At 43.7% G+C, this 15,600-nt stretch overlaps 2 protein-coding genes and 1 long non-coding RNA gene across 3 annotated transcripts; 1 reads left to right on the top strand and 2 right to left on the bottom strand.

Annotated features, from left to right (window-relative positions):
• Positions 1 to 99: 99 nt before the first annotated feature.
• MRPL50 (mitochondrial ribosomal protein L50) lies at positions 100 to 879 on the bottom strand. The gene is made up of 2 exons (NM_001006583.2): positions 772 to 879; positions 100 to 627 (listed from the first exon to the last, which is right to left on the bottom strand). Exons 1-2 carry the CDS (start codon positions 861 to 863, stop codon positions 234 to 236), a joined length of 486 nt encoding a protein of 161 aa, NP_001006583.1. The 5' UTR covers positions 864 to 879; the 3' UTR covers positions 100 to 233.
• LOC107052401 lies at positions 846 to 14,250 on the top strand. Its single transcript, XR_006932520.1, has 3 exons — positions 846 to 1,790; positions 8,572 to 8,649; positions 12,127 to 14,250. It is a non-coding gene; the product is annotated as an uncharacterized LOC107052401 (long non-coding RNA).
• On the bottom strand, positions 2,536 to 11,229 carry ALDOB (aldolase, fructose-bisphosphate B). Its single transcript, NM_001007977.4, has 9 exons — positions 11,166 to 11,229; positions 6,452 to 6,573; positions 5,960 to 6,171; positions 5,669 to 5,723; positions 5,359 to 5,519; positions 4,437 to 4,520; positions 3,781 to 3,955; positions 3,438 to 3,637; positions 2,536 to 3,022 (listed from the first exon to the last, which is right to left on the bottom strand). The coding sequence occupies exons 2-9, from the start codon at positions 6,561 to 6,563 to the stop codon at positions 2,927 to 2,929; spliced, it is 1,095 nt and encodes a 364-aa protein (NP_001007978.1). The 5' UTR covers positions 6,564 to 6,573; positions 11,166 to 11,229; the 3' UTR covers positions 2,536 to 2,926.
• Positions 14,251 to 15,600: the final 1,350 nt, after the last annotated feature.

Genomic DNA, 15,600 nt, shown 5'->3' with positions numbered 1-15,600 from the left:
GATTACTCTTACTAGACTCTGCAGCTGTTAGGCATCACAATACTATTTCGTAAGTAAAACTTCCACTTTTTCAATATACAGTAAAAAGAAACAATTAAATCTGAAGACAAATGGATGCATTTTTATTGGTGATATTCGTATTTGGTTGACACTACAATGAAAGGGTTCTGCTTCAGCTCCACAGTTCGGCCTTAAGAACCCAACCGAAGTGCACTGATACTTCCTGGCTGGTCTCACCGCTCCCAGGCAATCTTCAGGTTTGGGGGCAGCTCTGCGGCACACAGCTCATCAAACTTTAACATATCCTTCACAGGAGTACTATAGAAAGTCAGGACATCCTGAGCACTGCACATCAGATGGAGCTGTGAGTTTGGCACAGCGTGACCAAGTTCTGCTGCTAGCTGGGCCAGGAGCTGATACTTCAGCCTGTTATCTTTCAGAGACGTCTGCAGCCAGTTGCCAGCAAGCGATGGCCCACAAATCTCCTTGACACGAGCCTCGAGGATGCTCTGTATGTTCTCTGGAGGAACATATTTCCTGCTGCGCGGCGGGGGACAAATCAGGCTGGGCTCCTTTTTCTCTTGAGGAATTATACTGTTTTCTTCTACTTCCTTCTCCTCCTTTTTGCTGACATTAGAGAAAAGTATTTTCAGTCACTAAAGCAGCGCCCACACATTTAAAAACGCCTCCCAGCAGAGCCACGTGCCTGCAACAGTGGACCATGCCGCTCGCCCCAGACGCAGCCCCGCAGCCAGCATCCCGTGCCCTCACCTGTGGCCGCCCCACAGCGCCCGCCGAGGCGTGCGGCCCAGCCCGAGCCCCAGCCGCCGTCCGACCACCCGCAGCCCGATCGCGGCCGCCATCTTCCGACGAAGCCCCACCCTCCTTCCGGCCGGAAATGACGTCAGCGACCCCTCCCGCCGTGCCTGACGGGAGCTGTAGTGTCTAATGCTCTCGGTGTGGTTTGTCCTGCAGGCTGCGCTGCGGCGCACAGCGCCATGACAAGATCCGTTTCCCTGTGTTTTATAGGAGCGGGAAACAACGCTCGGTGTGGTGAACGTTGATTTGTCCTGGCCGTAAATGAGTCAGTCAGAAAGCCGCGTTAGGGCTCGAGATGTCGCTTCAGCTGCGTCTCACACAGTGTGCATGGCAGCTGTCCTCCGCACAAGCAGGAATTAGGTGGTAAAGCCACAGCACTCATTTTCTAAAGGGTGAGAGGGTCTTTGGCTGGATTCAGGGAATGCCTTTTCCACTCTTTGCATCATGCTGCAATGACATGCTTGCTGTGAGCAGAGTTTGTTGGAATTCAGGTGTATGGAAACATGGGAAGAAGAGAGCTGTGCTTGACCCTACTATTGGGTTCTGAGTGCCTTCCGACAAGTCACTCTATTCGTGGTTTACGTCAGGATAGTGTAGATGCACACGTTGATTCATAGCAGTGGAACAGGCTGCCTGGAGAGGTTGTGGAGTCTCCTTATCGAGATATTCTAAACCTGTTAGGCTGCTTTCCTGTGTGGCCTTCTGTACGGAGCCTGCTTTAGCAGGGAGTTGGACTGAGCGGTCTCCAGAAGTCCCTTTCAACACCTCAATTCTGTGAGTTTGTGATTACCCAGTTGCCACTGCCTCTAAAATGAGTGTCTGTTAATAGGAAGAACACTGTAAAGTTACAGGAAAATGATCAGCCTGCATTTCTTGGTGCAAGAGCAGTAGGCACCAACAGTTGGGACGAGCAGAGCATCAAGTTGTGGCTGCACAAGCTGGGTTCTGGGTGACCTCACCTCCATGACCAGGTAGGTGAGCCTGAAGGTAGAATTCTGCCCCCCACTTCCAGCTGAAGGAATGAGCTTTCTAAGTAGGAACAAGCATCTTCAGGCTTGTATGGTCTTCACAGGTTGGTGGACTGCCCTAGGGTCGTACCACGTGATGAGTGTAGTGCATTTCCTGGTAAACATTCTTTTGTTTACTTTAGTTCTTCTGTTTCTACCATGCTGTGTAATTGTGCTTGAAGAAAGCTTAACATCACTATCAAGTACATGACAACATACCACAGGTCAAACTGTGAGCCTTCAACATCAACATAATTATTCAAATTATGCCAGCTGGGTAGGCCAAAATCCCTCCCTGCATGCTTATGGCTAGTTGCTCTGAAAATGCTACAATACAGGCACCAAGGAAGATAGTCTTCACATGTCTTGTACTACCCTCACTCAATGTCTGGCAGCCTTGTTAAGCTGAACCAAACACGATTCTCTCTAAGAAGGAGAAACTTTTCATGGGAGTGTTATTTATGTGTGCCCAGAGTCCAGTGTAGAGCTTCTCGTATACACTCTGAGCTTTTCTCAGTGTCTGTCTTCAGTTAGCAGGATTAATATCTCCACTTTTATCGCTACTGGCTTATTTCACTTAGACCTCCTCAGAGTTTCCCAAGGTCAGCAACAGCAACACTTTGTCCTAATGTTTGTGTGTGCTGCTGAGAACCACAGAGCCATGAAAAAGAGTGAAAAATTTATAAAGAATAAGCATTTGTGAGATATATTGGATTTTAATTATTATTTTATTCACACAATTAAAGATACAGATAAGTTTTATAATTCAGGATTTGACTGCAAAATGTGGTAATGGGCGTATCTATGTGAGTTGCTAGGGAACTACTACTACTCTGGGAATTAAGTTTAAACTAGAGGGAGAGTGGATTTGTGATTCAGCGTTAGTTGTTTCTTGCATGGAAATAATTACGTTTTTTGAAAGTGTAAGTGAAAAAAAGAATATCCCCTTTGTAAATTGTGGAAGCCAAGGTAGGAGAGTAAACTAATCCATTTCCAGTTTTGTTCAGGGAAAGGGAAATTAGGTTTATTTGTTTTTCTTTCATTTCTGAGCATCTTCCACCTTGTGGAGAAGGACAGGACAAATGCAGATTCCTGTGCTTTCAATAAGTGTAGCTGGCAGTGAAAAGTGACTGCGTGGCAGCTGTGTCAGTCTTCCCAGATGTGACATACTGTCCTCTGCAAGCCAAACTATTAATCTGAAAAAGAAAAGGAGGGGTACCCATTAGCACAGAGTGAGAAGGAGCTGTAGAAAGATAGTAGAAACAAACAAAGGGCATAAATAGGGGAAACGAAGTCAACTTCTGAATTCACCAATGATGTTTATGAGCTAGCTAAGTTTTATGGCACTGCTAAGGCAGAAAGGGGAGCAATTTTTTCAGACTGACACAAAGTAGTTGTAAATTCACTTTACAAAACAAAATTGTCCTGTTGCCTCAAGTAACAACCTCTGCTGCTTCTTGCATTAGGCTTCTGTCACACCAACCGGAATAACAACTTTGGTGCAAATAGAGCACCAGGAAGGGCAGGGATAAGAGGAACCTATGGAATTTGGCAACGTATCTTCCTCTACAGTGAGTAGCACCTCTCTACATCAAGGGGAAGGCCTCATACCTGGGCCCGCTTGCAGAAAGCTTCCTGTGCAGCCTTCTTGTTCTCTGATTTGCCAAGCCATGCTGCCAGGGCAGAGGCTTGCAGAGCTCTCCCATATGAGAAGGTCAGTTTCCAAGGCTTAGGCAGAGGGGACTGATTCATGGCATTCAAATTGAGAGAAGCCTCCTCTTCACTTTGACCTCCAGACAGGAAGCAGATTCCTGAAAGACAGAGTCCTCAAGACTTAGAAATAGGTTGCTCCAGCTGCCACAGTTACTGACTGTGACAGAGAAGTCAGCATATCAGATGTAGGAGCAAGTCCAGTGAAACTGAATGGTTATAATAGGAATGAATCAAGAATCACCAGGAACAGCAGCAGGAACAGTGCGGAGGAGAGTAGTGACAGTTGCTACAGCCACATCCTGAGGGGTGTACTTCTTGGGGCAGGAATGCCCAGCTGTCACCATGTTGGGTTTCAGCAGTGTTCCTTCCAGGTAGACATGATGGTCATTCAAGGCCTTGTAGACAGCAGCCAGAACCTAAGGATTGAAAAGGAGGAGTGAATACAGATCTGTGCTCAAATCTTTACCTCAACCTCCTGTGGAAAGACAACTTATTCATTGGGAGTGTGAGAAGATCAAATCACATTTCACTTTCTCTTAGAATTTATTACAGGAGGTGCAGACCAAGAGAGCCCTGGAGAACTTTAGTAATACCAGAATACCACTTTTCTTTTTGGCAAGGGTATTCCCTGCAACTGAGGTACTGAATAAAGAGTAAAGGTCTTTATCTGCAGTGTATCTTTTTGAGGTCAAGAATGTTTATATTGAGAGTTTGAATGGAAATCCAAAATCATGAATTCTACTTGCAGGTTTGCTTTTTGCTAATTATTTGACTGTGAATTCATGTGGTGCAGTTTTGAAGGAACTTATTGTTTAAAAATCCTTGAGAGCAGTATAAACTCTGCATAAGATTAACTAGTGATTTGTGAAGGTGAGGAGAGAATAAGGAATCTCTTACCTTTTCTGTGACATACTGACAGCGTTGGAGATCATGGTCACCATCAGGTAAGACTTCTGGCTCCACAATGGGCACCAAGCCATTCTAACGAAGGAAAAACAAGGCAGTCTTTGTAAGTGTTGAAGGGCAAAATCAGGTCCCTGCAGTATGGAAAGAAGGGCTTCATAGCAAGAAAAGAGAAAGCAGCTTCACAAGGTAGACATAAAGGGCAAATAGAGATAGTTAATGTAGAGAGTATTAGAAAACAAGGGATTCCAAGCACTTTCACAGGCGCTAGGTCCAGAATAACAAGGAGAATGAAGGCCATAAAGATAAGGACCGGAGAACAGCTCGAAAACATTTGGCAGGGAGGTGATTAGATGTCTGAAGTGCAAGCTGAAACCAGTTCGGGGGATGCCCCCCCTTCAGGGTCAGAAGTTTGCAGCGAGGAAGACTATGAGCCTTCACGAGGAAGACTACGAGCCTTCATCATCACGACCTACTATGCACGTGCAAGGGGGGGAGGCACTGTATGCTAATGAGCTCTCGGGAATTTAGTGAATATGTATCCGAATTCTTGTCAACTACTGATTATGTATTAGTTTCACCTATATCTATAGCACGATTTCTTCAGATGGTGTGCAAGTTAAGTGGAACGATCCCCCTTGCACCAGGGTGTACGCGCGTCACCAATAAACACATACCTGCTCTATATCTTTACTGGCTATAGGGCCTGATTTCCACACATCATTGTGGAAGAAAAAAACTCTACTTGCTGTCTATATTGTGTTTGGTGGTATTTCTTCTTCTGTACTGCCCTTCATCCTCATCTTTCCCAAAATCCTCACAGAGATCTGCCTTTCAAGATATCTCATCTGTTATCACAGGGAACAGCAAGGAAGGGGCGACAGAATCTCCAGAAATTTTGCTGGAGGGTAGATACCTGCTGGCAGATGCTGGCGTAACGTGCCAAGGTGTTGGCGTTCTCTTGGATGGCAAGTTGAGAGGGCGTTGTGCTACTGATCTTCAACACTGCACGCCACTTGCCAAAGTCAGCACCATCTTTCTTGTACTGGGCACAGCGCTCAGCCAGTTTATCAAGTCCTGCAGATGAAAGAACAGTGCTTCACTGAGAGGATAGGATACAGCTCTGAAATGTGCCATGACACCAGCCATGGCTTCATCTCCTGTTGAGTCACACCATGGCTTTCAATGTATCACTCACAACTGAGGCTTCTTAGATCTCACCTTACCTTGGATAGTGGTTTCTCCATTTGTTCCTGCCAGAGGTGCAGTGCCTGCATCCAGCTGAAGAGACAGCAAAAATAGAAAGGGTTAAAAAATGACAGAAGTGACCCAGAGCTGGTCTACCCTTGCACATTGTCTGTGAGTGAAATATGGGGCTGAACATACTACTTGTGTAAGGAAGGGAAGAAGTGCAGGAAAAGGGGGAGAAGAGAATTGAATTGGATATAAAGGGCAATATGGATTTGGCTGTGGGGAATGGCTCAAGAGTTCTGTTGGCATGGAAGGATATAACTCACCTTTATTCCCACCACCATGCCTTTTTCTTTGATGATAGCTGGAAATGGCTTTCCACTGCTGTCTTTCTGATAGAGAGTCTCATGGAAAAGGATCACTCCTCCAATGCTCTTGCTGATGGAAGCATCAGAAGAGAAGAGGATTTCTCGAAAAGCACGACGATTCTCCTCTGTGTTCTCCACATTGATCCTCTGCAGCCTATTTCCCATGGTACCTAACAAAGTTGGCAAAGGGCAGGCAGAAATGTATCAGGCTTTGCTACCCTCCTGGTCACCATATGCAGTAAATAGAACTTTGGCTATAGTATAGAGCTTTCCTTCTCAACACACAGTTTGACATGTTCTTCCACTTTAGATGCAGCTCTGGGTGGCTGAGTTGTCCCTGCTCAGTTAACAGTTTTTAAGTGGTTTTCATTTCCTCCACTGAATTCAAAGATGAAACAAAATTAAGAGAAAAGTCTTGGGTACTGCAATTGACTGCTATTCAGAACTCACCGACTGATTCATCTGCAGCTAAGATCCCTTTTCCTGAAGCCACAATCCTCTGAGCAATGTCTGAAAGAGCCTTCTTCTGCTCTGGAGACAGTGCTGGGAATTGGTGGGTCATGGTGACTTATCTGTGGAAAAAAAAGTGCAGTTATAATATGAGGAGAGACCGAACAAACAGTCCACCTTAGACACCTTAGACATAGCTTTGAGTATGCCTATTGGAGGCTTCTTTGTGCTTGTTCTGCACATTGTTGTAGACATGTCCAAAAATCCAGTGTGTATTCTTCTTGCATGTCTGGCAAAATCAGAACAAGGAAGAGCAGGAGCCACATCTAAGCACATCCTTGTCAATTAGAAGGTGTGAATGACTGTGTATGTTATACAGATTTGCATGGAGACTAAAGAAAGGTTAGTGCCCTCCCCTCTCACCTCTGGTAGAGGCTTACCAGATTCACATAACCAGCTCCTAAATTCCAGGATCTGTCTTTTCCTGACAACATATTTGTTCTTAGTGAATCTCTCATTAAACAGGATTAAATTATAGTTTATCATCTGAATTGTCCAAGATAATTCTTTCTATGTGTGTGCCTGTGAGTCTGAGATGGAGACTCCCTTCTCCTTTGTCATCATCTTCTGTAGCTAGAGGACCACCAGTCCACCAGCACATGGTATATTCATGAGATAAATTACTAAAAACAACATCAAAGAAGCACTTGATTAAAAACAGCGAACTGCTATGCAGACTGGTGAGGAACAACTCTATTTGTTCACGGCCTCTGTAGAAAAGGCTTGCAAATTACAGGTGCTCCAAGGCTGAATTAATGAATTGCTAAACCAGTAAAAGGATTTCAGATTTACAGTTTGTAGTGTGCTACAGGATAAGCAGATGTATCCAGGTAATCTTTAATCCAGCTAGTTGAGATATAAAACCATCACTCTAGTAACACTATTATGGGTTCTCTCTAGTTATGCATTAAGCAACAAGTCTTATATCTTGCCTGTTCCCTTTGCTTGCACAAAGATAGGAAAAAGGCATTTATCACCCAAGAACAGCCAGCAAAGCAAATTGCTGAAATACAGGAATATGAGGTTTCAGTGGTTAATGCTGGCCAAAGTGTGTACTCTAAAAGACTGAAACAATATAGTGTAGTTCCACAAGGCAAGGGTAGACATCACATTAGTTCCAGTTCTCATGCAGGTATCCTATAGAGTGGAAAGGGGTAGGTGGAGGCTTTCCAAAAGCAAAGTGATCTGTAAGGCCATAGTGAGTGGTTCAACAGCTGCGCTGCTGAGCTACCATGAGTAATAAAATGTACAGTGTGTCTCACTGAAATGGTGAAGAAGTGAGTGCAAAAGAGCAGTTATAAGGTGAGCGATACCTCCAAGGTCAAAGATGTTAAAGGACCCTGCATTTAGGATTTTATTTTTCTGTGAATCTCTGAGGAAGAAGGATTGCATGCAGGCTGCTGTGGCTGGGCAGTCCATTTTGTTCTTCCATGACTGAAGCCCTGAAGCCTCTTCGGCTTGTTAGAAACCTTGAAGGAACTTTACTTTATTCACAGTAACAGCATCTAGAATTGTCCCGTCCCCCCCCCCCCCCCCCACTAAAGTTTCTCAAGAACATTTTTATTCACTCATTTTAGCCTGTCAGTTAGAATGGTAAGTATCATAAGCTCAAGTTATTTCACAGCATTCTCTTCGTGTTAACTACTCACATATCATTGTTTTTAAAAGGTGGAAGAACAAACAAAATCCTAATACTGTACTGAATGCATAACAACAGTCTTACGGGAGTGTTTGTCAGGTTTCAGCAGCTCCTTAAACAAAGGAAGGTCTTTGTTCATCCCCCAGCATGTGACCAGCAGGAGATAGAGGTGGGGAGGAAAAGGGCAGCACAGTTGTAAAAGCAAATATTGCATTGCTGAAGTCTCAAGTTTTCCTCAGCCACCGTAAGGGAGGGCTTTCAGGGAAAATGTATTTATAGAATCAGCACAAACACTGCATTCTTTTAGTATTAATAGGGGAAACAAAGGGCAGAAGCAAGCCAGACAGCAGAAGGAGAAAACAGATTCCACTTCAGGTCATCTTAGAATCATTAATATGTTTTCAGTTTGTTTTATTTCCAGCTACCTGAAGCAACTGGCATCTTCTAATCTCACAAAACAACTCACCCGGATCCTGGTTGGCAGATGGCTAAAGATCAGGTGAGCATCTGTATGTTTTTTAATCTTGGTGCCTTCATTGCCTATTTTTATAAAATTGTTTACAAATGTGCTGGGTCAAACTCAAAATATGCTTTGTGTCCAATGTGTGTGGCTTTGGATGTTCAATTACTTGTAAACACAGTTCTTCAGCAACCATTCTTGACAGTTTGCAATACAAAGCATGTGTGCATATCATTGCACTGTGCTCATGAGAGATTGTGGTTCAGAAGAGTGCACATGGCAAGATTTGAAGAAGCAAAAGCTGCAGATATAGATAAAAACATACTATTGTCAGCAAAATGTTTTCAAAAACTTAGCCTGCCACATTTGGGCATGGTGTTAACTTGACTAGATTTACTCCTCTTTCACACTGTATGTGTTGGAGGGTCAGGCCCATAATGTGTCATGCACCTAATATCTCTTTACAGTTGGTAAATCTATTGGCCACTGATTACTTGGCCACTTGTCAAACTGGTAGGTTTGAATGGTTGGGTAGACTGTGCTGACAGAGCACATTCTTATCTGGACCACTGAAAACACTCATGTGGCAGTACTGGCTGACGTGCTCTACTGCAGGGTGACCACTCAGCCCAGCCTGATGGGGAGTGGGAGGAGACCAGCAGAAACACTGTGGAGTTCAGCCAGGACAAATAGCCAGCCGCCTCCTGGCAATGTTTCCGCTGGGGTCAGTGAGGCTGAGGAAGAGCTCTTGGGAGACAGTGCCTGTCAGGTGGCAAGCTGAACAGGGGCCAGCAACAAGGCACAGCAGCACCCTGCCCAAGCAGGGCTGCGGCCAGGAGTGCCACAGGAGGACAGGGATTATCCCCCTCTCAGCACCTCTCAGCAGCCCCTGGTACCTTGAGAGGCAGTCTGCAGACAGAACCAGGCTCCTCACAGCTGTGTGTGACAGGAGAGTGAGACAACAGGCATAAACTGAAACTAGAGAGATTCAGAATGGATATAAAGAATTTTCTTCTCTACTGGGGTAGCTGAGCAATGGAGCAAGTTGGCTGTCTTCACCCTTAGAAGCTGTCAAGACCTGCCTGAACAAAGCCATGAGGAGCCTGATCTGAGCAGGACAGTAGGCTACATACAGACCTCCCCATGTCCCTTCCAGCTGGAACTACCCTGTGACTCTGTGGGAGTACTTGGTTATGGAAGCTACAGTAGAAGCTGTGCCTCCTGTATGTAAAATGAAGGATCTGTGAGATAAGAACAAGATGTTGCTCCCTTCCTGTTTGTGGTAGGAATGCAGGTTTTAATATAACAAAATATTTCACTTCTGGGTGCTGAGAAATGAGACAAGGGCACAGGACAAGAAGAAATAATCAGACTCATGTCACCTAGAAAAAGCAGCATGTTTTTCATTGATGTAAGCTCTGAAAAAGCAGATTTAACCGTCTTGCCAAGTTTTGGGGTAGGTTTTTTTCTTATGAGGGTGAGAACAAGGTTCTTTCTCATCCTCATGCCTTGTCTAGACACCTTATTTCAGCATCCTATGTCAAGTGAATGGGAATAAGCGAGACCTGCCCTGGTTCCCATGTTAGCTTCAGAGCTGTACTCAAAACTCTGAGTGAATGTACCCCCATTTCATCTCTCCAACAAGAGTAAAAGAAAGTTATTCTCCGTGACCTGGCCTCAGCAGTCCACATAGAACACTCTTGGGGCATTCAAAATGGGTGAGGTGGCAGTGAATACTTTTATCTTGGAAGTAAGCGTGATCCTTAGGGTGAAAGTTCTCCCTCAGGGCTGGGCTCTACTCAGAGGAGGTAAAAATCTGCTTCAGACTTAGTTGGGAAATCAAGTTTTGTGATGGCAGCAGAGGGTGTGGGAAGCAGGGACAAGGTTTCAGATGAGCTAAGTAGATTTGGGTGCTGGGCACGTAGGGTAGCTGAAAGACTTGGTAAGGATCAGAGTTTGTTGACAAGCAATCTCCTGAAGCTGGCTGCTTACAACTAGAAAAGTTACAGCCTGTTGTAGGGGCATAAAAATAATATTCTTAAGTCTCTGTTCTTTTTACTGGTTATCTGCATTGCAGTACCTTACATCCCCCTACCAAAGAATCCTCTCAGCACTGCTGACAGTGAGCACAGTTAATTACACTTCTGTCAGCACAGGCATTTGTCAGGAGCAGCTCCATTCTCCAGTCATTCTTTCTTCTCCTTACAAAACAAAAATTCATGTACTACCCAAGCACAAGCACATAAGAAATGAAGCAGTAGAAAGCAGTGCCGGTATATTCTTCCTCTAGTCCCCTGTACTAAGGAATCACTTATTCCAGAAGAATTGAATTGCTAAACTAAGTTAGAAAGCTGGTGTTGGCAGCCAGAGGGTCACACTAGGAGCTCACAGCAGCGTAGCTGAGTGCTCGCTTCTTGCAAGTTTTTTCTTGGAAAGTAGAAATAAAAACAAAACAAAACCTGACCCCCCAAAGCCTTGTTCAGATAAACCCATTGACTCACAGCTGCTGATGCAGGTACCACTTCTACAGTTCAGAAACAAATAGCTACACTTACTTGCTGTTGGACAGTGCCTTGCTGCTCCAAGCTTCTGGTGAGGTGGCTGCAGGCAAAGAGACCCACTCCTTCCAGTCGCTAACTTTTATAAAATTCTTGCCAGTTTTTGTTTTTTTCCCCCCCCCCCACTCGTTTATTCTCCCTCCTCTCTGGGCTGGTTGGGCAGATGTCCTTGCCCAGGATAGCTGATTGGCTGCTAAACAGCAACCACCCGCAATCATTGGACCTATTTGCTGTCCCTGCTTTTCCGCCCACTTTCCCTCCCCCGTCTATATAATGCAATTTACAGTGCTGTGAAACTGAGACTTTTCCAATTATTTCAAACTATTCCTCCCCCTTCTAAAACATGTCTTTGAATAATTACAAGAGAAAGCATTGAAAGTTCTTACAGGGATTTGGGGTATAACTTTCAGTGTAGGTTTGGAAAGCTTTCTTTGGAAAGCTTATCCTCAGAAAACTACACTGTACAAACAAGAAGATGAGAAACCAAAATGCAGAGCCATGGGGCAGACCCTTCACTGTCATGAATTACTGTCACTCCTGAGGCTTCTTAGGCATTATACTGATTTTCTTCAACTGAAAATTTAGCATGGAAACATGCTTTCACTTCCTGATTTGTATAAATCAGGAGTGATAAAATGACATGTTATGGTACCAGAATTATAGAAACCACAAGCTCTGATTTTCTTTCACACTGTAAGTGTGAGAATAATGGTAATCAGAGGTAATATGCCCACTGGGAGAGGTATAAGTGCAAGTCTCCTTGAAGAGCCCAGTGAAATTTCTTCTTCCTACATTGCAATGACATGCAGACTCTTGCTTAGCAAGATTTTTCTGTGAAAAACACTAACGCACCATATCTGGTGTATTGGTGTTCCATTTTATATCAAATCACACCATGGCTGTTACCAAATCCAGGCACAGACCTGATTTTGTTGTTTTTGTTTTCTTCATATTACAGATCCATATCCATGGAGAGAAATACAGTGTGGGGCTGTTTGGCAAACATCATACTCTCAGCAACAGTATATTCTGTGACCTTGGACATTAGTATGTCTTTACTCCAAAACCCCAGTGTTTGCCCGAAGAATGACGTAGTTTCTCCATTTGTTTGGCTCATGTGGTGACACCTTTAGCCTTCACATGGACACAGTGAGATGACTGATTTCCACTCCCACTGAGCAGCACTGTCTTCATTAGGGCTGCCTCTTGCTCCCTGAGCCTGTCTGTCCTAGAGGTGCATGCCAATGTCCGTGCTGGTGGGACATCTAAACTGTCTACATGCTGCCAGGATCTGTATTTCATGACAGCCAGCAAAGAAGTTTCTGAGAAAGCTGAGAGTATGATCTAACTGAGGGCCTCGTGCTTGTGCTGTTCTCTTTTCTTTAATTTTCTCCTCCTCGATCCATTCTTTTTTTTGCTGAAGAATGCTCTGGCACGTGATACTGGCAAGAAAGCTTTCCCTGCTTTATGCTTTATGGTTTTTTTTGTTGTTGTTTTGGTTTTTTTAATGCTTTATCCCACCCTAGCAAGAAAGGGAACCCCAATACATATTAAGATTTCTGAAGCACAAACACTGAAGCATCTTTAATGGATTAAAAGTGTTTTTATAAAATAAAAAATAAAAATCTAATACTCTACTGGGACCAAGAAGATGTTATATTGATAGTCTTCTTCAGGGTCACAGTGAAAAGCCAAGTCTGGTTCTTATCACTCCCAGTTTATTTAGAAGCTGTCACAGACAGGAAAATACATGGAAGCATTTCTTTCCCTGTGTTGTCTATTATGTGGACTGAGTAACTGTTACAGAAAAGCTGGAGGAGTCTTCCTGATAAAAATTGTCCAGTATTTTAACAGCACTGTAGTTAATCCCCTGTAGCCCCTTCCCACTCTTTGTTCTTTCAGGATTACATATATAGCTTTTCCATATGAGTAGTGGCTAGTGTGTGGTTTCCATTCCTTCTAAGCCAAAATTCAGCACAGATAGCACTAGTATTACAAGTCCTAGCAGAGATTTGCTCACGCAAAAGAAGTGCGGAAACCTCATGGCTGAGTTCCTCACTTAATTTAGGAATTGCAGCCATTTCATGTGGAATGAGCAGTCACTCCAGGTAATGTCACTGTAGGGTTTAGTGCTATTAACATGCAGGACCATGCTGCAGACCGTGATCCACAGAAATTCGTAGTGAAGTAACATTAAAAACAGACTTACTGGAAAAGAGCTCTGTAATCATAGTTTAGGGATACTTACACCTCTGAAGTTATAGTGGTATTGTATCTCCACAGCAGGTAAGAGGAATAACCTTGTGCAGTGAGGGGAATGCAGTGTGCTTTCGTTAAACACAGAAACTAACCTGTCTCATAAAAGATATCATTACCCACACAAAATTTTCTTCAGCAAAATCAGTGCATCAGCTGAACTATAAACCTGTTTCACCCAGCTGGTGTTTGAACTTATAGTACTGTCATCTCTCTCAGCTTTCCAGTCACCTAACTTGTTTTGGAGTTTTGTTTTTGTCTGTTCGTTAGTTTAAGCCTTTTTCAGAGTAACATAATGCAGCTATGGGGCTGTGGCTAGCAAGATGTCTGTCTGTGTGAACACCCTTGGTAGAGGGCTACAACTGCTTCAAAAGAGATTGAACTTGTGGCCATGGGCAGCTGACTTCAAAGTATACATCACAGCACAGGAAAGCTGGAAGACCTGTGTGGTCCTATGCGGAGTCTGGAGTTGAATTCAGTGATCCTTAAAGGTTCCTTGCAACTTGGGGTATTTTGTGATATTCCTCTCTCACTAATGTGGCATGGCAGAAGTGAATATTGTATTTGAATGGCTTGAATGTTTTGCCAGTATTGATTCTTCAAGCTGAGGTTACCACATAAAAGTTGACAGAAGTATTCTGCACGTTAAATAAGTTTTTAATATGTTTAAATAAGACCACCGGAGTCTTTCTTTATAGGAGGCTTAGGCAATTTTCTATGCTTTATTTTGTGGTTTTGCTTTTGACAGTACCAAATGTATCATTCGCAAGTAGTGGATTTTTACTGCAGAAGTCAATTTAATAGCTGTCCTTGTAATATGCCTGTAACATCCTTGCTTTCAAAGGCTCTGTCAGTTCTGCGGTGATGTTTTGAGTGAAGATTGTTGCTGGATGAAATACTTCAGAATGCACAGAAAGCCTGACTTAAAGACACTGGGTAAAAAAAGAATTTCTTACAATTCTTCTGGTTGCTGATTGTATTCTTCTGTGTGTCTAACAGTATCATTCTGATACTGATTTTTGCCTGGCATTAGTATGCCTTTAAAATGAAAATGAGTAAACATGAAGACAGACAAAAGACAAATTGTAGTACACCTGAAAAATATGCAGGAAAAGGAAGAACTGGCTAAAGAAGTTTCAGGGATTACATAACTGGCCACCAAACAAAGGATCAAAAACAAAACTAACTTAAAGCTTCCCTCTGCACTTTAGGAAATGACATAGTCTGAATTTTATCAAAGCCTGTGTACATGGTCAGACCTGTGAAAGGGTTTGAAATGAGGTGGAAAAAAATGCTGAAGCTTAGAAGAACATCTGCGTAGAATATGCATCCACATGAAAAACACCTGCCTCTGAGTGCCCCGGGAGAGTGCTGCCTGCGTGATGAGGTTAAAGTCTAATCAGAACAGATGAGCTGAGTGGAGTCTGCCTCCTCTTCACCTCTCTGCCTCGTGCTGGATGTTTCCTGTTTTCTGTACTCTGCAGTCTTACCTAACCGTCTCAAAGTCCAGCTTGTTCATCCCTATCTAATCAGAGGTATTGTTTATTAAGTGATTTGTTTTCCTCATTCACCTACACTCCTAGCCCCCACTGCAGAGAACATGTCCTTTAACCTCACTGAAAGAAATCACCTGTATTTCTAGTTCCACAGTACTCATCTGTGTTTGCAAGCACGTTGTATGTGGAGGGTGCTGGGCAGGGCTGGTGCAGGAAGGACCTCAGTCAGGCCTGGGGGGCCTGTTTGCTCTTATGTCTTCTGGCTTAAAGCTGCGCTGCAACCAACATCATGGCTCAGAGTGAAATATAGGCAAATGCATATCTAGGCTGTTATCAAAACCCAAATGTTCACAGTCATTTCTGTGCTGGGGACAGCAAATGGGGATACAACTTCAAATCAGGCTGCCAGTGGTGACATTGCTGGGCTGTGCAAAATACCTGTTACAGGTCTTCTTCTGCTTGTGTTGTACAGGACATGAAGATAAATGCAGTAATGACACTGGTTTCTGTGCCTTTCTGCTGACATTTTGCTTTTAAAAAGAAAGTTAAGTAAATAACTTGCTGCTAGAATGGAACACTTATCTGTTAATTACCACTTTAGCTAAGCAGCACAGTTGCAAAAAGGCACATTTAGGTGCTGCATGCTAATGTTAGCATTCAGTTTGCAAAATACAAACTAC

This window comes from Gallus gallus, chromosome Z (genome assembly GCF_016699485.2).
Source record: "Gallus gallus isolate bGalGal1 chromosome Z, bGalGal1.mat.broiler.GRCg7b, whole genome shotgun sequence".
Lineage (NCBI taxonomy): Eukaryota > Metazoa > Chordata > Aves > Galliformes > Phasianidae > Gallus > Gallus gallus.
This window is presented reverse-complemented; position numbering and strand designations above follow the sequence as displayed.

Bases quoted from the DNA above. Each gene is read 5' to 3' on its own strand.
- MRPL50 (NM_001006583.2), bottom strand. From the start codon at position 863: ATGGCGGCCGCGATCGGGCTGCGGGTGGTCGGACGGCGGCTGGGGCTC. The intron at 628-771 runs GTGAGGGCACGG...CTCTAATGTCAG, and splicing joins GCGCTGTGGGGCGGCCACAG to CAAAAAGGAGGAGAAGGAAG.
- ALDOB (NM_001007977.4), bottom strand. From the start codon at position 6,563: ATGACCCACCAATTCCCAGCACTGTCTCCAGAGCAGAAGAAGGCTCTT. The intron at 4,521-5,358 runs GTATCTACCCTC...TTCCTTCGTTAG, and splicing joins ACGCCAGCATCTGCCAGCAG to AATGGCTTGGTGCCCATTGT. The intron at 3,023-3,437 runs GTATGAGGCCTT...TTTCTTTTTCAG, and splicing joins CTTTCTGCAAGCGGGCCCAG to ATTAATAGTTTGGCTTGCAG.